Here is a 24,133-nt window from a genome sequence, read left to right as displayed (position 1 = left end):
CTCCCCTCCCCTCCCCTCCCCTCCTCTCCTCTCCCCTCTCCTCCATTTCTCTTTTCTTTTTCTTTCTTTCCTTTCTCTCTTTCTTCACCTTTATTGAGATATAATTTACTTTTAAAAAAACACAACCACTTTAAGTGCCTGATTCGGAACAAGTTGGAAACGTGCGCACCCTCTCATCACCACACAGCCAGGAGTTGGACGTTTTCCACACTGTGGAGTTCCCTTTGCTGACCCCTGATTTCACTTCTACTTATTATGGTTCTTAACAAGAAAGCAATTGACCCGAGAGAGGGTGAGCAGGAGCCCTGATCTTCCTCTGTGGGCTTCCTCTGCGGCCGCCTCTGAACTGCAGGGTTCTGCTCATTCCAGTTCCCCTTCCCTCTCTGTCGCCGTCAACACCTGCTGGTGGTTCATGCTGAAGGTTAATCGTAGTGGCAGAGGGGAGGTTTTCCCAGCAGGAACTATTCCTCTCCCCTGAAACAAACAAGTGCCTTTCTCTCTCACAGTCATTTTCGCCGTCTCCTGTAAATGGAAATATTAGAGCTTAATCAGTCCTTGGTCCAGGACTTGGCATCTGCCTGGGTCTGGGCTGCAGTGAAGCCGGCATGTAGAGGCTCACTGGGAGAAGAAAAAGTGGTCAGCGGCTGTCTGGCTGGAGGAGAAGACCCAGAGCCTGCCCCTGGGCTCTTTGTGCCCCACTCCCCAAAACCCCCTCATGACCAGGCCGACTGTGCAGCCTGCGCCTCCCTCAGGCCCTTTGTGCTCCCTCTGGTCAGGACACAGCCCAGCCCCCACTCTCATCACTGCCGTGCTGGGCTTTGGCTTGTGGTGTCCCTGAAATGCTGGTTCCCCCTTATCTCTCCCAGAAGACCTGTCCGTCAGTGGTCAGCCTCACGCAACTAGTACAGAAGCCACTCATTTCTATGGGTTTGTCCTGGCATCCTGTCCTCTGTGCCGCCAAACTCCAGAGTCCTCTGCAGAAAACTTGACATTTTCAGTAACCCACCTAGAGCAGGTGTGCCAGCAACGGCCATCTGCATGTTCTCTTTCTCCAGGAGGGCACAGATCTTGGCCACCGAGCGCTTGGCTGGTAGGCTACAGGCACCGGTGCTTTCTGGACGAGTGAATCGGTGAACTGGAGGTGGGAACATTGTTCTGCACCTGCTGTGGAGTCCTACAAAAATATCAAACATCTGGTGCTGTCTCTGTCCCAGCACCTCTGGCCGAGCAGAGCTGGCTCCTTGGCGATGCCTCTGCTGTCTGCCTCGATTATGCCTTGTTGTGTGCTTTACGTGTGCCTTGCGTGTGCCTCACGTGCATCTGGGCTCCAGATATGCCCAGCTCCAAGCCGCCCTGGTTTTTTGCGCCTGGCCTGGCCACTTTGTTTCGAGAAACCCTTTGGCTATTGAAAGTAGGAGATAATCGTATAAGAAACTTACTAACTGGTCTTCATAGGCTTCCTGATGGTAGATAATAAAACAGAGTGGAATAATTGGAATTCTTTATAATGGATGTGATTATAAATGATTTCCCTATTTACTCATTTAAAAGGTAAATGGAAGATGATTAGTGAGTTCTGTTTTCTGTTTTTCCTAAGGTGATTTCTTAATCTTCTAAACAAATGCCTATGATACAGAGAAGAAAAAAAAGCATTAAAATTTGCTTAAAATCTTTAAGAAGCTATATAAAGCTTTAGAAACAAGTGATCTTTCTGTCCCTTCAGTATATTATGTCACAAGAGAGCTAGTGGATTATGTAGACAGCTCCGCTCTGCTTTGTTGACCCAGGGTCAGAATTAACGGACAGTGTTCTCTTGGCGGTACTGTGTCACTGACACTTGTCTTAAATACAGGGAGCTTCTAGATGGAAAAGTATTTATTGTTTTCCATGTTGTATTATATTATCTCTAAAAATTAGTATTCTTAATGGGTGCAAATCCTGCTAAATCCTGTTATTTAATATTGTTCTGTAATTTGATGATTAAATAATGTTATTTTTTTGTCTCCTTTATCCTTAAATCCTCCGCCCATAATCTCCTGCTTTTAATTGTGGGTGTCTAATGACTTATAATTAGTTAATTCTTTGTTGGTGAGTGGTTGTTATACATTGCAAATAGAAAGATAATACATATAAAGCCATGTTTAGTTAAACACGTGACTGTTCTTCACAAGGCTCAGGTTCAAGAAGCCTCTAGTTACCACATTATAATGATCTCTAACCTTATTTTATTTAGTCAAAGAGATATGTCAAAGACCTTCTTCACCTGTAAGCCTAGAATTTAGATCTGATTACATTTGAAGGCCGGTTCCCTGGGTAGTTCCTGAGCAGTGCTAGGGTTGGGACTGTCCTCAGCAGCCTGAGCACTTCTCTTTGGGGGCCTGTGTGGATAATGCCTGCTTGAGTGCAGCATTCTGTCCCACAAGGCAGGGCTGCCTTTTGGGGATGAGCAGCTGAAATACCATTTATTGTTTCCTATGTCATGTGTCCACGGAAGCAAAAGAAATGCTAATGTCTCCACAAAATGTCTGTGTTCAGGGGATAGAGCACAAACCTGGCAGCCTATTCTATGTGAACAAAATCCCTTTGCCCAGGGATGCTCCCTGGTGCCCCACACCTGCCCACACAGATGAGGAGAGGGTGGGTGATTGGTTGCTAGGGGCCAGGGTTGCTGCTTGACAGAGACGTCTCACCTCCCAAAGACTTGGGTGGTAGGAGGGAGATGTCCCTGGAGCCCAGCTAGCTGCTGGGGACATGGAGACCACCTTCATGTGGGTGGGGACGGAGACTGGAATCGATGCCTTTGGGTTCCTGGCACGTTTGTTGTCCTCTAACCTGGTGTCTCTGTGTTAGCCCATTGTCCACCCAGAGCTGGATTCCTGGTGCTTCCTCTCCAACTCTCTCCTCTGCAGAAATGGAGAAGCCTTGGGCCTAGAATTTGGGGAGTTCCTGGGGGAAGAAAGGAGGTTAGGGATTCTTGTCTTTTTGTCTCTTTTTATAAGTGGCTTTCTCCGTCTTTTGGCACAGCTGTCAGCAGGCTTTCACGAGCCAGTAAACATTAAAAAAAAAACGAATAGCCAAGCAAACAAAGTATACTAGGTACTTTTGAGCCCACCTGTGTGTGCCCGACAGTATTCCAGACTCGGAGTTTGGGGCAAGGGTGGGTGTACAGTCCTATAAAACGGCCTTTGTGTCTCGTCAGGGTGAAGGGACGATAGACGATCGTATTATCCGTCAGTTACTAGTTAAACAGCGAAAGTCAGCTGATCTTTGCTAGGGCTGCCATTTTATTCATGAAGTGCACTCTCCACAGTCTTAACGTTGGAGGGGCCTCGGCTCTGACTCTTGTCTGTTGTAGGATTAATTATTTTCTCCATTTTTTTTTTTCTAATTTTATCGCAGTGCAGTGGGGGACACTGTTCTGGGTCATCCCAGGCCGCACACAGACACCTGGGATGTGTGGCTTCTTTCTGGATATTAGGCCTTTCTAATATCTCTAGAGTCTCTTGGTGATTTTATTCATACATACATTCACCCAGAAATGTTTGCTATCAACGACTAAAGGCCAGGTGCCATGGAAGGTGCTGGGGAAGGAGGGAGATTTGAGAGTCTCAGCTCAGAGGAGACTGAGGTGATGCAGAGGACCCAGGGACTGGGCTCACCCCTCTCAGTCCTGGCAGGGGCTGCAGTTGGAGGAAATAGCTTTGCAAATCTTCTGAATCAGACCCAGACTAAGCCCCCTCATCCAGGAAGAGATTCAACTTGGTCTCTAAGATAACCACCCACTAAGCTGATCCCCACATTTTCCCCCAGACTAGTCCACCAAAGTGGAGTAGTCTCTTTGAGTCCTTGGAACATTTTTCTCATCATTTTATTTTTTAAAAAAGAAAACACTAAAGCCCATTGGTCTGAAACTTCCACGCTATTTGGTTCTTGTTTTAGAGGTTTCCTGGCAGAATGATACAGAAAAAAGCAAAGAAACTTAACACAATTTGGCATTTTCCTGCTGGTCTGAATGCAGTTCTTGATTGTCCTTATCAATAAACCTTTCAAAGGTCATTTTAAAAACAGAACAGTTGGCAGAGATAAGAAAAGATCATGAGTGTATACTTAGCAGGTAATTAAAAGTAACAATAACTGCTAATATCACATAAGTAGGTTCTTGCGGTTTGGGAACAAAAGTTCAGTGCTTCATAAAATGTGCAATATCTTAAGGACTTCAGATTAACATAAAATGATGACTACAAAATAGTTGTTACCTGATGATTAAGACACTGATATCAAAGGTGCATGTAAAAAGTTAATGTGAAAAAGTTTTCACGAATTGGAAGAGTGGACAAAAATACTTCTAAATTAATATTCATATGCTATGAATACTAGCCAGGTAGGAATGGATAGTTAAATTAATAATGTATTATAATTAGGCACTTGGCTTTTATCTGTGTCCATAAAATTATACATACCAGAGGTGACCAAATCATGAAATTTTCTCATTATAATGTGAAATTCGTATTACAGCCAGGGTCATCTGACTTATAGGTACCAGCAGCTGGGTGGGTGGCGATGGAGGTGGTGAGAGATCTTCACGGTAGGTTTAAGAAGCCTCCAGATAGCAAAGGGACGTGGAGGGCTGGCGTGGGGAAAACCACTCTGCAGTTTGTACTACAGTTAGAGCACCGTGTCTGTTCAATGCCTTCCTGAACATTCTCCCAGACAGGGGCTTTTGTTCATGTCATGTATGTACTAGATTCAAACTCCACTTGCCAAGGTAAAGGGACTGTGGAGAGGATGGGCTTGTACTTTTTCAAGCCTCAGAGGAAACATCAGCTTCTCAAGTGGGTGCTGACACATTCTAGGGTGTTCAGAGGATCAGATCATAACCCATTGCTTTGTTGAACTTGGCCTTGTCCCAATCGCAGGAAGTTCATCCCATGCTCAGGCTGCAGTGCTTCTTGGGGCTGGGCAGTGGAGTGAAGAGGGCTGCCCTGTTGACTCATCTTGGAGATAATATTGAGAAGAGGGTTGGTCCCTGGAGTTTCTAGAATTGATTATTGCCCAGCAGGACCCTGAGAAATCCTGGGAGCTCAGCCTTCCAGAAACCAATCAAGGGTTAACCTGGGATGGGGGAAGAGGAGTTCCTTGAAGTTAGTCCATAGACCCCATTCACTAGAAAAATCATACACTCCTATTGTTCAAGTGTCTTCTGGGCTTTCAGAAGGCATTTAACAGACAGAGTGCTCTGAGTACAACACTCTGCCAGGTTACGCCCATAAAGTGCAAGTAGCATTATCTAGCTAGGAACTGGCATCTTTCAAGGACATTTATATAAAGTCAGACCAGAATAATTCAGTATTAAGCTGTCATTAAGTAGATAAATGATGCTGTGGTTACAAATACAAATCTTGGAAGTAAATGAGCAATCTCATTCTGAGCTTTTTTCTTTGTAGCTTTATTTGTGTTTACAATTGTGTTTATCAAATTCTAGACCTTCCAAACTCTGCAACTCAGTCTAATGTTCTCTGATGATCATGCCAATTCATTTTCCAATAAATGCAGTTATTTTCTTGCCATCGCCTTTGTATTTAATTTCAAAGTTTTCTTGAATTTGTTCTAAGTCATCTTTTACAGATGCAAAGTGAAAGTCAGCAGGTTTTTTTTTTTTCTTCTGATGGTGGCAATTATAAATGTAATTGTAAAATTCATTCCGAATTTTATTTAACTTGATAACCAGTTAGTTTGCTGCCATGAAGGGCATCATAGTTTTCTTTATCATCTATTCGGCACATTGAATTTGATCGGCACAAATTCAATGATCAATGAATTTGATCATTTCGGCACATTGAAATGATCAAATACCAAAAAATGGAATGCTAAATGCTTTTGTCCTTCTCACTTCTGTTCACTGTCATTTTCTGTGACCTTTTCTTTTTCCCTCATTCAGTTTGGGAAGCTGGCACATTCTTCTGGAGGAAAACACTGTTTGTTGTCTGATTGAGGAGAAGGATTTCATCTCCATGTCTGTATTAAAAAATGCCCAGTGGCAATGATGAAGAGCTGTTGAACTGACCCCCGATTGTGTGCCCAGCACATGCGCCAGCCGCAGGTTTTTTAGTTTGTCTTAGCTTTATGTTCCTAAACTTTTATTCTGGTTGAAATTAATCTTTTGTCTGTTACTACATCTGAAAATAACAATGATTGTGGTGCTTTCTAAGTAGCTCTATGAAGGAAAGAGAAGGTGAAAGGAATATTTTATTTCTTTTAGTGTTACCCCCCCAAAATGAAGTGGAGACCAGGTTTGGGAGAAGGACATTTAAATCAATTTTCGTTGGCTTTTCCGTGATTCTCAAGTTTAATTCCCTCACACTGTAGAGGCACCGAGCTGATGGAGACTTAGGGGGCTGGGATGGCTGGACGGTCTTGGCACCTCCCTCAGGGGTCAAAACTTTTGTTAAAAAGAAAAAGGAGCAGCCCTGTCTTGGAAGGATATGTCCAGAGGGGTTCAACGACTTTGCTGAACAGTCCTTTTTGGAATGTTAACCCATTGGTTTTCAGTTAGCTAATACGTTTGGGCTTATTGTGTGAGTCTAAACAGGTAGTGAAGTCTTGTCTAACTATGCTGATCGTTTATTGGCTTTGCTTAACTTTCATAAATTCAGCATGTAATTTTGGAATATCCGATCTATTCTGCTCCCAGTCCTTTCCTGAGTACCCTGCCAGGGGCAGTCAACTGCTGGCAGGACCCAGCAGAACTGGGTGGGATCATTCCCTGGGTGCATCTAGTCTTTCCTGTGATGGGGTGGGTTCAAGTCAGCCTACTCAGAGCTGCAGAGGGGACGTGCATGGGAGGATGTCTGTTCAGCGTCCACTGGGAAAACAGAGCCAGCAGTGTATATATTTATTTATTGCAAGGAATTGGTTGATGGGACCGTGGGGGAAGGGGAGGCAAGGGAAATACTTCCAGAAAGGCAGGATGGAAACTCCGGGCTGGGACTACTGCTGTTGTGCTCAGGCAAACCCTAGTTCTAGTGTTAACACCTTTCACCTGTCTGCACCAGGCCGCTCAGAGAATCTGGTGTTAATCACCCTGCCAGTTATTCCCCGGCAACACCTAGATTAATGCTAAATTGATCAGCTGTGTAAAGTTGTCACCGAACAGTGGCATTCACAGGAGGCTGCAGACACATGCTGGGTGTCTGAGGAAGGGATGGACTTATTCCTGGCCTGGGGTGTCTAGGATGCCCAGTCCAGTGCCCGTGTGCCAGAGTCAGAGACCAGGACAGAAATAAATCATGGTGGCCAGAGCATGGCTGGGCGTGGAGAAGTTGGCGAGGGCTGACCAGGCAGCAGATGGTCTTGTGTGTTGCGAGAGGATCTGGGGTTGGGCCTGGCAGGGAAGGTGCTTAGTAAGAAAGTTGGGGTGTTTGTCTGCAGTGTTGGGGCTGTGTCAAGAGGAAGCCCTGCAGACCATGGAGGAAATGGCTCCTCCACTTCCTGCTCTCTTGGCCGGGTACCTCCAGGGGAGGGAGTACAAAGCACAGGGGGTGTGGAGCGGGGAGAGAGGGAAGGGCCTTTTCACTGGGAGTCATGTCCACACCTGTGGAGGTGGCCTGGCCCAGGGGGAGGTGGGCTCTGGACATAGCCATTCCCAGGCTTGGAACTCCCAAGATGGCAGGGAGGGATCCAGGGGAGGCCCTGGGCTGCAGAGTTGCCCACCCAGGTCTCCCTGCCCTGGGTACCACCACCGAACACGGACACGAAGCCATGGCCTTTCCTTACATTCCACACATGTGGACCACTGGGCTTCTGTGGATGGGGTGTGGCAGGGTTGCTGGCCTTTGGCTCCCTGGGCCTCTCTGCTTCCCATCCCAGACAACTGTGGACAGCACCTGCGTTGGAGTCTTGCACAGTTCCTCCAGTGTGTGGTGGGTAAGCTTTCCTGGGAAGGTGTGGTGGGTACATCCTGGTAGAGGAGGACAAGGTTTCTGCCCTCAGGACAGCAGCAGCCTCAGATTTCAGGCCATGTGGGTGTTGTGCCAGTGTTCCTTCAGGGGAATCGGGTGATCATCTGTGGTCTGGTCAGCAGGGGTCTGTGCTGTCCTGCTGCGAACCTGTGTCCTCTGGCTTTGCAGAAGGTACTTTGGACAGAAGCTCTCTGCTGGCCGAGTTGGGACTCTTCACTCGGTGGCACCTTTCCCTCAAGGGACCTCTTTTCATGCGCTAGGTTGTAGTGATTTGTAACAATGAGATTGTCATGAAGAGAGGGAACAGACCTTTTCTTAGTTATTACTCATGCATTTGTATAAAGGAGGAAAATGGGATGGCTGTGTTATGGATTGAGTTGTTCCCCCCAGATCTGTTTGCTGAAGTCCTAGCCTCCCCTTAGAATGTCAGAATGTGACCCTATCTGGAGACAGGACGTTTATGAGATAAATTGTGGTCCTCTGAGTGGCCCTAACCCAGTGTAACTGTGCCCCTGTAAGTGGGGGAGACAGGACACAAACATGACCACATGAAGACTCCAGGACGTGGCTGTCCCCAAGCTGAGGAGAGAGGCCTGGGGGTGAAACCAGCCCTCGGAGACCTCAAACCCTGACTTCCATCCACAGAGCTGTCAGACAGTAAATTACTGTAGTTCTCTGCAAACCCAGGCAGACTCAGAGAGGCTGTGGAAACAGAATTCATGGGAGCTGCCTACGCCCGTGCCCCACCTTGTCCCCTCTCCCCCTCTTGTCACCCTGCACTTCGCTGTCCCCACCAAGTGGATCTGGCCATGGAGTCCTGAGCTGCCCTTGGCAGAGCCCCTCATCCGTGGGCTCCTCCCGCCATGTTTGTTTCCATAGCTCTGGTCCTGTTTCCAGCTGTCTCTGGCCGGCCCATCTCAGTCTCTCTTGTGGGCGTCTCCCTGTGCCTGTTCCCCTGTGTTTCCTGGTGTCCTTTCCCGCAGCCCCTTTGTGAGTAGCTCCTGCGGCCCTGCACTGGCCCCTCCGACCCTGCACTGGCCCCTCCGCCCCAGGCCCAGCCCGGGCCAGCCTGCCAACCCTTCTTCCTTCCCTTTAGCTTCCCCTGTGTTCCCACGTCATTTCCTTCTGTTGCCCTTTGGTTACTTATTGCCTCCTTCTGGGGACCTCAGAAAGCTGAGGGTCCCCACCTCCAGGACAGCAGGCCGCTCTGCACAGTGCCCTGAGTCCCAGCACCACACTGGCCTCTGCCCGTCCAGGCCCTGGGTGAGCTGTGAGTGAGGGTGTGGAGGTGGAGGGCGGCCCTCGGGAGCCCAGGGTTGGTCTCTGGCCCCTGGGAGAGACGTCCAGTGCTGGTGCCTGTGGATGGTGGTGATTAATTAGTTGTCCCCAACCAAGTTTTCCTTGGGAGGAGAAGAGATTTTCTGACCTGTGGATGTGCTTTCAATTTCCTAACCCTAAGTTTTCCTTCCTCTTTTTTTTTTTTTTTTCGGAGTTTTTGGCTGGGGCTGGGTTTGAACCCACCACCTCTGGTATATGGGGCCAGCGCCCTACTCCTTTGAGCCACAGGTACTGCCCTTCTTCTTTTTTTTTTTTTTAATAAAAAATTCCCTGTCCTGTACCTCTGAGTGTATTTTAAAAATCATTAATTTAGGTGTTCATGTTTTATATCCCTGACATAAAATGTTGAGACGCGACTTGGAGGATTGTTGAAAACAACTGTGGAGATGGTGAGCCCGCCTAGCGAGTGGTAGCGACCGTGGCGTCTCGGGCGATGTGTTAGCTATGTCGGGATGTCTCTGCTCTGGTTTCCTGGGATTTCCACCCGCGTAGGTTCTATTTAATTTTGCTTAATTGAAGCTGTGGCATTGATAGGGGACATAGTTGTTCCAGTGTGCCAGGCAGTGACATTAGAACTGATTATTAGGACGGCTAATTTAGGGGCCATTTAAAGATAGTCACAGGCATCAGGCTGATTGTCACATGTGTGTCTGTCACTGCTGGAGACCATTGTGTGGGCCAGCGGCTCGGGCCTCCAAGGTGTGAGTGACACAAGGGTTTTGTAGTCAGGACAGCAGGTTCTTTTTTTTTTCTTAATTTTTTTTATCGTGGTAAAATACATTGACAGTTCACCATTTTAACCATCTTAACTGAACAATCGGTGGCCCTAAGCACATTCCTCATGTAGTGCACACACCCCCCACTGTGTAGTTCCAAAACACTTCCGTCATCCCAAGGGACCCCGATACCATCATAGTCACCCCCACTCCCTCACACCAGGCCCTGGGCACCACTCATCTGTTTTTCTCTCTGAATTAGTGTCTTGTGTGTATTTCCCATAAACGGCGTTATAAGGGGCGTAGCGTTTGCATCAGGCTCCTTTTACCAGCACATTTCCTCGGCTTTTCCTGCTGAGCAGTGCTGGGCTCCCTGGCATGGCTGGGCCTGTGTGGCTTGTCCATTCGTCCTTGAGGGGCATTTGGGTCACTTCTGCCTTTTGGGTATTGTGGATACAGCTGCTGTGAGTGTCCTTGTACAAGATTTTGTGTGAACACCTGTTTTAATTCTTTTGGGTATACCCAGGAGCAGAACTACTGGATCACATGGTAATTCTGATTACTTTATGGAGGAGAGGACATTCTTTTTATTGTTTTATCTACATGGGCCTCTCCTGAGTCATTGCACTGAGTTATGAAGCTTGATCTGGAGAGCTCCCTTTCTCTCTCTCTATTAATTAATTTGTTTGTTCGTTTATTTTTTGACACAGAGTCTCAAGCTGTCGGTCTGGGTAGAGTGCCGTGGCGTCATACCTCTCACAGCAACTCCACCTCTTCAGCTCAAGCCATCCTCTTGCCTCAGTTTTTCTATTTTTAGTAAAAACGGGGTCTCACTCTTTGCTCAGGCTACCCTCGAACCTGTGAGCTCAAGCTATCCCCCGCCTAGCCCCAGAGTGCCAGGATTACAGGCGTGAGCCACTGTGCCCCACCTCGCTCTCTTTTTTTAATTGTACCTTTCGCTGTAGGTTTTACACAGGGGCTATTTTTTATGTTTTGAGATTTCTAAGATCTTTGTTGGGAATCAAGGCCTAATGAATCAAAGCTCAAGCTTTGTTTGTCCCTGAGCCAGAGAGAGGGTTGTCTAGGGGAGAAAGAGGGGGAGAATCCTCACTGAAGTCACACGGTCCCAGAACAGAAATCAGTCTTGGGAGCTTAGAAATCATAGTGGATGTTTGGCTTTTCCAGGGATTCAGTGTACCAAAATGTACACTCCTAATTAAAGAAAGCAGAGCCCATCTTCATTTAGGACCAGTGAACTGTAGAACCTGTGACGTGGGAGAGTAGATCCCTATTGTCCTGGACACAGCTGCTTTGGAGGTTCTCCTGGGCAGGACTGGCTGGGCGGTGGATGCAGCAGTAACTGCCCTGGTCATGCTGGGAGCTGGAGGATGCAAAGTGCAAGGAGGAGGGACAGGGGAGGAGATGTCAGGATTTGGTCCTGGAAAGGTGGAGCTGGGGTCCTGGTGCTGTTATCCCCAAGCACTGTGTCCCTCCCGCCCCAGGGCCCAGCCTCCCTGACTGGTACCTGCTGCCCTCTGGGCTGCCCCGGCAGGTGAGATGAGGATGGGCCTGGGGAGTAAATGTGGGAAACTTTGACAGTAATCTGAGCTGTCACCCACGTGGCATTTGATTTTTCTAGAAATTCATTTTTGTTTGGCTTTAGAAAGGTACTGGTCAGAAACAAAATGAAAATAAAAGCAAACATGCAGCGTTCTAGTCCTTGCTTTAAGCCTTGTCTTAGCCTCTGAATGGGGCTATATTTTAGGGTCCCAGGTCTGCTAATCACACAAGGGCACAAACTGGTTGGCTTAAAATGCCGGATATAGTCAAGAGCAAGTCATCAGCAGGGCCGTGTTCTCCCTGAAGGCTCTAGGAAGCTATGGGGCACAGTCCTTTTCTTCCCAGCTTCTGGGGAAGTCTGGCTGTGCTCACCCTGGGCGTTCCGTGGCGTGCAGCTGTGTCATGCCCTTGTCAGCCCCTCCCGCTTGCGTATCCTTGCTCGCATCTCTATGTCTTGTGCCCAGATCAGACACTCATCATTGGATTTAGGGTCCGCCTTACTCCTAATTTGATTTTATCTGCAAAGACTATTTCTAAATAAGTGTATATTCACAGGCACTGGAATGACTTAGTTCATTTATGCTGGGTAGTTTATAAAGCACAGAAATTTATGGATGCACAGTTCTAGGGGTTGCAAGTTCAAGATCAAGTTGCCAACACTAAGGCTACTCCTATGATGTCATCCCAGGGCAGAAGACAGGAGGGTCAGAGAGGATGGGCGGTGTCACACTGGTGCTTTTGTAATGACCTCAGTCCTACCTATAAGGGTGGGGCCTTCATGGCCTAATCATCCCTTAAAGGTTCCTTGTTTTAATATTGTTAGGATGGCAATTAAATTTCCACTTGAGTTTTGGAAGGGAAAAACATTCACACTATCCCATACGGGTTGGAACTTGAACATGTATTTTGGGAGGCACACAGTTCTTCCCACTCAGGTGGGTCAGGGCACAGGCCGCAGGGCAGCCGGGAGGAAGATGAGGTCTTGAGTGGGGGAGGTGGTGGTAGGGTGTTCCTGCGGTGCCAAGGGTCCCTGTTTCCTTTACCCAAATACCCAAATTCTCAGGTGGGTTGGAGGGCAGCCCCGCAGGGCAGCTAGGAGGTAGATGGTCTTGGGTGGGGGAGGTGGTGGGAGGGTGTGCCTGCATTGCCAAGGGTCCCTGTTTCCTTTACCCAAAGGCCTTTCTTTGCCCTGGGCAGCTGGATGTGCTGGGCATGTCTGAAAGGTTATTTGAGCATTGGTAGGGTGGGCTGGAATGTGGGGCCCGTGAAGCATCTGGAGAATGGAGAAGGGGGACCAGGCAGACACTGGACAGATAAACCAGCCCGAGGCTTCTGCCTCCTCCCTTCTTCCACCGCTGTCCTGCCCAGGAGCTCTTCTGCCCATCTCTATCCTGAAAGGCTTCATTTTTCAGAGCATTCAGACCATGAGTAGAGCACAAGCGTGATGTGTCACACCACCATTAGATGTTTTCAGACCACTTTTCTGCAGTTAAGCTCGTAACATGCTGTGGAACTGGACCCTTTTCCTGCCTTTTGCTTCTAAATGTCAAGTGTTTATAAAGAAAATCTCCGTAATTTGGAAGTTATGCTTTGCCTCCTAGCTGTCTAGACAGGTAACCAATTTTCGCCAATTTGGAGGCTGTGGAGGCCTCTTGAAAAGATCGCCGCCCTTCTTGCCAAGCCTCTTCAGCAACGTGACTGTGCTGGTGTAAAGTGGCTCCGGCCGGTGTTGGACAAAGGCTATGAGAGAGAAGATGGGGGCTTACTTACTTAGACTGGGCCAGCCACAGAGAAGTGCATCAGTGGTGCACGCCAGGGCTACTTGTGGCTAGAGTAGACCAATCCCTCAGATCCTGATTGGAGGGCTGAGGGTGTCTGTGCACCAGGCACGCATTTGTGACAGAGCCACCGGGCCAGCTTTTGGGGGGTGTGTGTGGTGTGTGTAAGGCACTTAGTGGGCGGTACTCCGAGATGCTGAGAGCAAACCTGAGCAGTGAAGATGAATCCCCCGCCCCCGAGACCCTCTACCTATTGTGGATACTCTGCAAGGAAGGCATGACAAACTGAACTAGAGTCATTGGAGAATCTTAGTGAGTGTGCACATTTTTCATGATCATTTTTTGATAAACAGACAGACAGACATTGGTAGGAACATTATCCCCCAGCACCTAAGTTGACATTTGGGATTGAATGAACCAAAGTGTTGGCTATGAAGATGGAGAATGCTATTTTAAAGACCAGAATCAGCTTTTGATTACAAAGAAAAGAGGCATTTTTAGATTTTAAAGACATACAGTGTAGGGAGTCTTAATTTAATAAGATGGAAGGAGTGGAAGCAATCATTGTCATCATCTTTCTTTGTGTTCCGGATTCCTACAACACGTACGCCACAGTGGCACAGCCTGGAATCTCCCCAGAGTGCTGTGCGTTTCTGTTCTTTAGTGGCATCAAGCCGCCCTGTCCAGCTGCCCTATCCAGCTGCCTGCTCTATTTCATCAGCTGGTGAAAGGCACCAGCTTGGGCGGGTCCAGGCCCAGAACTCTTGGCAGAACCGGTGTTGGTGCCCTTTCCTCTCTCAAGGTCATCTGGTCCTCCCAAGACTGTTGGGTTCTGCTCTAGATCTTCCAGAGACAGAACACTTAAGTCTGAAAGGGGAATTGTGGACCAGTTCAGCTCAATATATATTTCAGCTCAAACCCTCCAAATGGATTAGTTTTAATATGCGTTTTCTTGAGAAATATGTAAATTAATAATTGCTTCATACATTATTCAAGAAAAACTTACTTTGTATCACCAATAGCATGTCTAATCTTATATAAAGATATGCTAATGGATTTAATTAAAATAATTATACTGAATAATGTGGCCTGAACTTTACCCTAAAATAGCATCTATTAATCATCATCAGTAGTAATATTTTTAGCCAGGAAGACACTTACAACATTAAAACAGTACCAGATAGAAAGTGTATTTTTTGTTTTGTTTTGTTTTACCGTTTGGATTAAGGTGGCATTCTCATGAGGTGCGTGACAATTACATTTGCTTAGAGGAGAGTATGTAATGTATTCAGTTTCTTTAACCGGAACTGTTTCAGCAATTAGAAAACTTTCATTATTCTCTGCCCTTTCTTAGTCCTTTTGTGTTTTCTTTGTTCCCTCTAAAGCTCTGTTTTTAGTATATTTCTTGTCCATTTCATTCTGTTTTGATCTCTCTTTCCCTCCTAAACATTGTGATTGGTGAGTGCTGTGAGGCCTTGATTGCCTGGATAGCGAGAGATGGACCCAATTTTAGGAGGGATGCAGGGCAGCCGGTCTCAGTGTGCGTAGAAATGAGACTGGCCTTGATTCTCCCTGATTTGTTTCTGGCATGGTCTGGGGCTCGCTGGCTTTCAGTCGGTGCTCAGGCCTGGGGAGCTCTGTTGTATTTGGAGGGCATTTCAGTTTTTCCCTAAGGCTTTTGTGAGCCTGAGACCAGGGCGCGTGTTCTTGCTGTGTTGATGGGTCTGTGCACGTGTGTTGAGTGACCTGAAGCACACATGTACACAGAAACATACCTGTCTTCTCCCAGCGAAAACAGGTGAAGCTTTCCCATGTTCAAAGAAAAACGTAAGCCGAGGGAGGCTTAAACTGCCTATGAAGTTCATTTAACTAAATTAATTCAAATCTGAAAGGCTAACTTTCTTACAAAGCAAACATTTATCTGGTAAGTTTGCTTTTAAGTTAATGAATAGGAGACATATAAACAAAGCTAAAAGCAGTGAGTGCATCTAACCGCCTGGGGTGCCTCCTCCGTCCTGGGGAGGTGGGTCGGGAGGGTGTGTTCATGCAGGGTACGCGGGCCTGGTAGGAGTGGAGTAGGAGGCCCCGCTCCAAACCCAATTCTCACTCCTGGGGACCTTCCACAGGCCTTGTCCCTTGTCCTATTCTTGTCCCTCACTCTGGAACCCAGCCCAGGTGGAGGAGGCACCATGGGGCAGGAGCTGCAGAGAGGCCGGCACCTTGGTCTTATCCCATAAGTCAGCAGAGCCTGGAACACTCTGAGCAATATTTTGTTTAAATAAATAAAGAAATGCACTGATTTACAAAATACCAAAATCAAGCAAAAGCAGCCAAGAAAACCAAGCAGCATCTTCCATTTCTGTCACCCTGGCCTTTAATGTGCTTGGGCTGTGGATTCTACTCAGAATCGGCTCCAGTGTACACTGCATTTTATCAGGGCCAGTTTGCCCTGGGATGAAGACTCAGGCCTGAGAGCCCTGCCCTTGTCCCCCATGAGGCATTGCATTCTGTGGATCGTGCTGGCTGGGCTCTCCCACGTGCGCCCAGGGATTTTATTTCTGAAAGAGTCCTTTTATATAAGGAAGATTCCATCCAGCATTGTCTGTCCACAGAGCAGATGCCCCACTTTACCTGCCGGGTCCTCTGTGTCTCGGGATAAAGCAGAGCTCCTTCCGTTGAGAGAGGTCTGAATTGAGCACAGCAGCCTAACTCCACAGGGAGTTGGAAGCTTTTTGTCACAAGCATGAGCAGAATCCTCAACATTTGAAATTCTTGACAAATAACCAATATCAGAAATGGCCCAAAGTAGCTTTGGCTCTTGATGATAGTGGACAGCACGTCCTCCTGTCAAGGAGAGTTGGCGCCGTGGTGGGTGGGCGTCAGCGTTCTCTCCGCATCATCAGCTGGCTGAGCAAACTACAGGGGAGTGTGGGTTTTCCTTTTATTTTAGGGTGGTGATTTCTGTGGCAAGCAGAGGTGGAAAACTTCCTGAAAATACGTAACTATATGCAAGGCCCACGCAGTCTGTCTGGGAGCTACAGGGACTGTCTGTGTTCAGGATTCTCTCCGTGGAAAGAGGGAGGAGAAAAAGAATGAACAGGCCCAGTTCTCACCGTAGGAGCGTATTGTCGTTGGGGAATGTGGACAAGTTGAACTTCCTTACGGCCTGTGATAGCAGTGATCTCAGAAGAGGTATCAGCAGGTGCCCCGGCCTCTGAGCTGGTGGAGAGGGCCTGGCGCTCCTGGGAACCGTGGGAAAAAGTCCTACAGGTGGAGCTGCAGGCCTCCCAGGTGAGTCCCAGGGAGGAGGGCTGAGCCCAGGGCCTGGAGTGTGCCCTGTCTGGTGCCCTGGATGTCACCAAAGTATCTAAATTCAATTTGTATCTTAGGAAGGCCCCCCAGGTGCCTAGGGAGAATGTACTTTAGGGGGTCAGAGTGAAGGCAGGAAGTCAGATTGTGGGCCACAGCAGCAGAGAGGAGACAGCAGCAGCCTGCCCCGGGGAGATTTAGGAGTTAGGATGACCCAGGTTTTGTGAGTGTCCAGCATGGCTTAGGGCCTCATGGTGCCACTGGGGGCTTGGTGGGGCAGTGTCTTGAGCCAGCAGCCCTGTAGAAGGCCAAGTAGGTGGCAGTGTCCATCGAGGCAGGTGGCTTGTGGTGTCTGTGGGGCAGCTAGTACAGAGGCCATGTGGGCCTGGGGCCCGGGAGGAAGGGGGCAGCCTAGGATTCAGCAGTTTGGCAGAGGTGAGACCCTGAGAGGAGGATATAGGGGAGTGTGAGGAGCAGGGCCCTGGACTAGAATAGTGAAAGGAGCATTGGAAGCCTGAAGTCATTGTGGCCTTGCCAGAACTGACACATGGTAGGGACCTTAGTCAGGCTGCTGCAGGGGAGGGCTGTGTGGGACCTGGATGCTGGATTTCCCAACACTGTCATCCTCCACTGACGGAGAGGAGGGCGGGGTCTGGCTCTCTGGACTGCCAGGTGAGAGGCTGGTGTGGGCTTCATTATGGGGAGAAGCAGGAGCCACCCAGAGTGAGACCTGAAGCTTCTGGAAAGAGAGAGAGAGACAGAGAGGAGAGAGTGAGGAAGGAGGATTGGAAGGGGAGGAGGAGGGGAGGCTGACAGAAAGCAGGAGGTCTTTGAGCAGACAGCTGGGGACGGGATCAGAGCCCAGTAGTGGAAAGGGGGTTACTCCTAAAACCAAGGCACAGGGAGAGCCTGGGGGCTGCAGGGGCCTGCGTTTGGCTGGGTGGTGGGCAACTTAGTGAGTTCCTTTCTCCTAATGGGTTTTCTTTCTTCTCTGAAGTGGCCAGTAAAATGAGAGAGCAGGGGATGGGGATGCCAGGCTTGGGGAGAACAAAGGAAGACTGAGTTGGAAAGTGGAGAGGATGGAAAGGAAGCCAGGCCTTGGGAAGCCTGGGCCCAGAGCACAGGTGGGGCGCTTCCCCTGTTCCACCTTTTCTGTCCTTCTGTTAAGTTATGCAGGACCAGTGTCAGACTGATCTCTGGTTCATCTCTGTTCTCTCTACACCTGTGAGACACGAAGTCTGTAGCAGGGTTGGGGAACCTTTTCATGCTGCATTAATTTAGCTGTGATCACATAAGGCCACGTTCAAGAAGCTTCAATTAGCTGTACCTAAAAATGGCATTATTCTGTAAAAACGTAGCTACTCTGAACTTAATGTTTTCAAACAGTGGAAATGATTTGTTAATGTTGAAGTCAACCAGCCTTTTAACGCCTTTGTTGTGTCTGCTTTTTGCTGAGAAGCATTTTTGTACTTGGTTGCAGCTTGGAGGTCCGCAGTTCCAGCTGATCCTCTCGATGAGGAGCAGTCGTTTGTGACCTCAAGGGTGTCTCGATGTGGGTTAGGCAGGAGAAGTAGATTCACGGCGGTAATCTTGAAAACAAGGAAGCATTTGGGGGCATGTTGCCAGGGTGTGGGTATTCTGCTTCTCTCCATGTTTCAAAAGGACCTTTCTTAGCATCAAACAATGACTTTAAAATGTCATCTTCTGAGAGCTCAACCAATTCCATCTGTAGTTCTTTTGGTGCTATGATAATATGAACGAGGTGAGGCTGAAATGCTAATTTGAGTCTGATGTCATGATTCCCAAAGTCGAGGAACCTTTCATTGCATTCTCCAATTAACAGATGTAAGGCAGCTGTGTATTCTCCAGATGATTTTTATATGTCATCCTGATCATCAGCGACCTTTGCTAACTAGGGAAAAGGTTCATCTGAAATTTTCTTTTGAAGAAGTGTTTGGAAAAAAGATAGCCTTTTTTGAAACTTTTTTTTTTTTTTTTGCCACATACCATATATAGACTTAGTTTTACCTTGCAAAGAACTATTTAGGTTGTTTTAATTTGACATGATATCACACAGAAATGCTGCTGACCTGTAGAAATCTTCTTTTGATAATTCACATTGTTGATTCTGTCCTTCATAAAATTTAACTATCTGTTATTGCAGATAAAGTTTGGACTAACACCTGTCCCTGCAATAGCCCGTATACTTTAGAATAATATGGCTAAACACCTCATCATTCAACTTGAGCGTGTTAAGAACTGATGATGCCGTATTGCATTTGCACAGATATAGTTAACAATAGTTATAGCGTGTTGCAACATGTCATTTAAAATAGGTTTAGCACAGAGATTTTGCTGATATAAGATACAGTAAAAGAAATGAGAGCATGGGATCTGCTAATATTTTTCTTACCTGTACAATAAACTCTTCATGTCTTTCTGTCACGGAAGGTGCACCATCTGTTCCTACACTCACTAAATTTACCAAATTCACTCTAACTTCACGACATTTATCTTGAAAGTTGTTGAAGGTTATTTATTCCCTCTCTTCTGTTCAAAACAGTGTCCGAAGCTAGTAACTCTTCGTAGGAAGGAAAATTTCCTGTTATAACCTGAATAAAGTATCAAACCTGGGCACGTTCAGTAGTATCAGCTGGTGCAGAGTGACTGAATTATTATATGTTTTCTTCTTGAGATATTGAATGCAGTTGTTCTGTTAAGTTGAAGAAATTGGTGACGCCAATCAGTGGTGGTTCTAGGGAAAGGCAGTTGTTTGTATTAATACTTTGAAACATTATCAGGACCTATGCACCCTACAACTTCTACAGTGCATTCTTTAACAATTTCTCCATCACTGAATGGCTTCCCCCTTTTCCCCCAAAACGTGTAAGTTACTTTGTACGTTGTTTCAGAGGTGTTATTTCCCAGTCTTACTGCTGCTGGAAAGAAGGCTTTGCTTTGCCTTTTATCCTTTAATTTCTGTAATACAACCTTTCAAGCCTCTGCCTCTAATGTAAACTATTTGTGGTGCTTCTGAGTATTATAATGTTGGTGAGCATTGAATTTCTTTAATGTTGATATCACAAAGCAAGCAAATCATTTTATCTTTAGCAGAAACAAGCTAATATTGCAATTCCCAACCGTCATTTAAAAAACTGTTTTCTTCATTGTCCGTCTTTTTTGCCATGATGTTAAGCAAACAGAATTAAAAACTGGTGAGCGTGCAACTACTGACAAATTCCACTTCAAACAGAAACACACCATTGTCAAAGCTGATAACAGTGTCTTACTTGACACCCATAAACTCTCGCTAACCAGCCTCCTGTGGCAGTGGCTCCAGTTAGGTGGGGGAGTTAGAAGCCATCACTTTAACCCTTAAGGTTTACTAATAATATTCCAATTGTCAATCAATCTGGGAAGATTATTGAGTTGAAACTTATTTTAGTCTTTGCCATTTTAATTTAAATATGTTAATTAAAAAATGAAAACATAAAAGATAAAAATGTATTAATAAAAATAAAAAGATTTGTTCTATAGAATTTGGATTCAGTCAAAAGGCCACACTTAAGGACCTAGAAGGCTACACGCAGCCCCAAGACTGTAGACCACCCCTGGGCTATAGTATTTTGGTCCATTAAGGAGAATTCTGTGTTGCCAGCATTGTGGGATCACTGGGTTCTGTGGGCACAGGCCCCTCTCTGTGGGCATTGCTCTCACAAGCCTGGTGCTGGAGTCTTAGGGACAATCCCAGCAGGGAAGCCTCTGGGAGCCCCTGCCCTGGTGCTGTGTTTGTCCTGGTTGACACAGCCCCCAGCGTCCTGACAGGAACCAGTGAAGGTGGCGCGGGAAGGCCTGTCTGTCCCTGTCTGCTTTGTCTTTGTCAAATGACGTTTATACAGTTGCTACAGGCAAACGATGCCTTGCTGGGTACAAAACAAAACCCACGAAGCCAGTTCGTATCTTACCCTCTGGACGCCTGCACACTAGACGAGACACTTTGAGAGACTGAGCAATCAGCCTTGGAAACACTTATTATTAAATGTCATATATATATGTGACATTTAATAATAAGTGTTTGCAAGTGTCATATATATAGTGACATTTAATAATAAGTGTTTGCAAGTGTCATATATATATATATATACATACATACACACATTTATAGTGACATTTAATAATAAGTGTTTGCAAGGCTGATTGCTCAGTCTCTCAAAGTTTTTAGCCAGGGCCAGGCTTGAACCTGCCACCTCCGGTATATGGGGCCATGGGGCCATGGGGCCGGTGCCCTGCTCCTTTGAGCCACAGGCACCGCCCTAAGTATTTTTTGCTTTTTCAAAGCAACTGTGAGGTAGTTGAAGCAGAACATTTGAAAGCAGAATGAAATTATTCCTATTTCATGCTCTTCCCTAAAGTTGCATCTCAAAACAAATAATTGGAATCTAGTTGGCATCTAGTTGGGAAGAACAACGTGAACAATTTTGGAGCAGAGATTTATCTAGTAAAAGCTGCTTTATCATTTTGACCATAAAGTGTTGAGATTTGTGATGAGGTTTGAGCGTGGTGGTTTCTCAGAATCAGCTTTGGGGGTGCACAGAGCAGCTGTAAACCCTAGCAGTGCCAATCTGGGCAAATGGCTTCCCTTTTTTGTGCCCCACTTTGCTGTCTGTGAGAGGGGCTAATGACAGACCTCCTAGATCAGGTGGTCGAGGATTTACTGTGTGTGCAGAGTTGGGCACCTATGAACATGTGGGCCCGTGCAGGACATTCACAGATTGTAGAGTAGGAAACTTGAACTCGTTTGAATCTAACTTTACACCGAAGTTGAGAACACGATCCCTGCGTTCTTCCAGGCTTTTTCCATTATGAAAAAACTACAGAAATACACCCAGATGGTGTATTCTTAATTATTTTAAAACATAAAGTGTAATTTACATGCAGTAGAACTCGCTCTTTCTTATTGAGTGGTTCTGCCAGCTTAGACAGAGGCAGGATACAGTTGTCCTATGGATGAGTCCCCTTAGCCACCAGCAGTCCTCCACCTCTGCTGTGGGCAGCCCCTCCCCACCTCCACTCTGGGCCACCACTGGGATGTTTCCCATCCCTCTGGTTCTGCCTTTTCCAGAATGTTGTAAAGGTAGGATTGTACCGTGTCACCTTTGGAAGTTTGTCTTGTGCTGTTGTCACAGAGCATGGGAGACGCCCCGCGTGCTGTTAACACATAGTGTGGGAGATGCCTCATGTCCTGGGTGGTTTGCTCTGTCCCAAGGGGTGTTCTGCTGTCTGGATTCACCTCCTGAGGGACGTTTGGGTTTTTTTCTAGTGCCTGGAGCAACACAGCTTTATTTGGGACAAAAAGTTCACACACAGGGTTTTCATGGAAGTTAACTTTTCACTTCCCTTGAAGAGAAACCCAGGGCCCGCCCGCTGGACGCTGTGTTTGGGGCTTGTCTAACTATCTGGAAGAAATTGCCAAGCTCCTTTTCAAAGTTGCTGAGCTATTTTTGCATTCAGACCAGCAGCCTCTGTGTATAGCGTGTTGTTGGGGTTTTTATTTTGTTTTGTCTTTTTTTGTTGCTGTTGTTTGTTTTATAGCAATTCTAGTAGATGTGGGTGGCATCTCGCTGTCATTTTAATTGACATTTTGCTGCAGAGTAAGGTGCCCGTGGCCTGCACACAGCTCTAACTTCCCACATATCTTCTTTGGAGACACGTCTCCTCAAATCTTGTGCCTGATTTTTGAGGAGGGGGAGATTGTTTTCTTACTAAGTTCTTCATGTATTCTGGACACACATCTTTATTCAATAGTTTTCTTTAATTTCTTTCTTCCTGCGTTGTTATTCTGGCAGCACCGTTTAAATAGCAGAAGTTCTTTATTTTGATGAAATACAATTTATCAATTTCTTTTAATAGATTTTGATGTTGTATCTAAGAAGTCTTTCTCCCGAAAGCTTTATGGTTTTTACGGTTTTACATGTCAGACCTGGGATCTGATTATAGTCAAGTTTTGCCTCCCGTGTGAGGGGTGACGTTTGTTTATTTGGTTGGGGGGGGTACTGTGTGCCTTTGTTACACATGCACGGACCATGTATGCTCAGGGCAGTGGCTTCCAAGTGGGTTTCTGATTTCATGCTCTTGAAGAATAAGGGTATCCATTGCTTTGCAGTGGGTGTGATATCTTCTGGTGCTTCTTTCCAATTTGATTTTGAGTTTTAATGCAATCCCTTATAGTAACTGGCATGAATGTTATTCCCTCCATTTCATTAAGAGAGGTAGCACCCAGCCAGGTACAAGGAATTAATTACTTAGGGGTACAGGAGTGCCAGATCCAGGGTCAGAACACTTAAAATCCAAGAACTTTTCCCAACAGGATATAGCCCAAGGGACCGAGTCGCTGGCTTCCCCCAGTTGAATTTAATTCTAGCTTAATTTAGTATGAGCTGTGTGAGCAGGGACAGCGTAATTAATGTTTCCGTTGTCAGTTTCCTCTCCTTCCAACACAGCTAACTTTCTGTGGGTGGTCTGCTTAAATGAGAGGGAAAATACACAGGGTTTTATCGCTGACCCAGTATTATACCATCACGCTATTTCCGAGGGTGTTGGTTTTGTGGAACACATAGAGTGTGACTACAGGAGCTCACATGACCGAAGAACAAAATAATTAAAGGATGCACAGATATACAGGAGGACATTTTTGGAACGGAACAAAGGCAGTTCACTGTAGTGAATGTGGAAGAGCTGAAGGGAGTTGAGGGGAAGAGGATTCTTCTGGGGGTCAGACTGGTCTTCGTTTTGCTGTAAGCCTCATGTCGCTTCTTACAGCTCAGCACGCACGTGGTCAGCAGATGATAAACAGTGGCTTGTGTTGATATTAGTTTCCTTATTATGTAGGAAGATAATCATGTGAGCACTTGCAATTCTTCGTGGATTTCTTTGTTCTGTTTTCATTGCGTTTGTCCATCAACTCTCGTCTGGGAGTGATTTTTCTCTTCTCAGTGTTCTGTAGTTCAAGGGAATTATGAATTTGAATTAAATGTTCAGCAACCTGGGTTTGGCTCAGCCTTCTTTTCTCTTGGTTTGCAGGGGGCAGCACTGAAATACTTGCCAACGATCGTCAACGATGTAAAGCTGGTGTTTGATCCCAAGGAGCTCAGGTAATGAAGCCCCCGAGGTGAGTGCTTGCCAGGTGCCACGCACGACCTACTTCTGAGTGCATTTAGTTCTCGGGAGGCTCGGGGTTCTGTCTCGTGTCTGCATGTGTCAGCGCCCTAGATCATTCTGGAATGTGTGCTGATGGTGGTTTCTGTGACTCCTTGCTAATTATGACTTTATACAGAAAAGGCATCACTAACCAACAGTCATCATATTGTTTTCTTAAAAGACTATTTACAGCCTGATGGGTATATGATAAATACATGGCATTTTGTATACTTTAGTGTATGAAGCTGAATAGGTGGTTGTTGGTTGGGTGGTGGTT

General features: G+C 46.6%; 1 protein-coding gene across 1 annotated transcript in view; it reads left to right on the top strand.

The window, feature by feature from the left end:
- DOCK1 (dedicator of cytokinesis 1) overlaps nucleotides 1-24,133 on the top strand; it is a 455,243-nt gene that overhangs the window by 104,204 nt on the left and 326,906 nt on the right. The window contains exon 23 of the mRNA XM_012807800.1: nucleotides 23,740-23,810. Coding sequence (XP_012663254.1) covers nucleotides 23,740-23,810 — 71 coding nt within the window. The remainder of the gene's footprint in view (nucleotides 1-23,739; nucleotides 23,811-24,133) is intronic.

This window comes from Otolemur garnettii, unplaced genomic scaffold, assembly GCF_000181295.1.
Source record: "Otolemur garnettii isolate 467f Iridium unplaced genomic scaffold, OtoGar3 scaffold00075, whole genome shotgun sequence".
NCBI classification, from domain to species: Eukaryota; Metazoa; Chordata; class Mammalia; order Primates; family Galagidae; genus Otolemur; species Otolemur garnettii.
The sequence above is the reverse complement of the archived record's forward strand: the minus strand, read 5'-3'. Positions and strand labels throughout refer to the sequence as shown.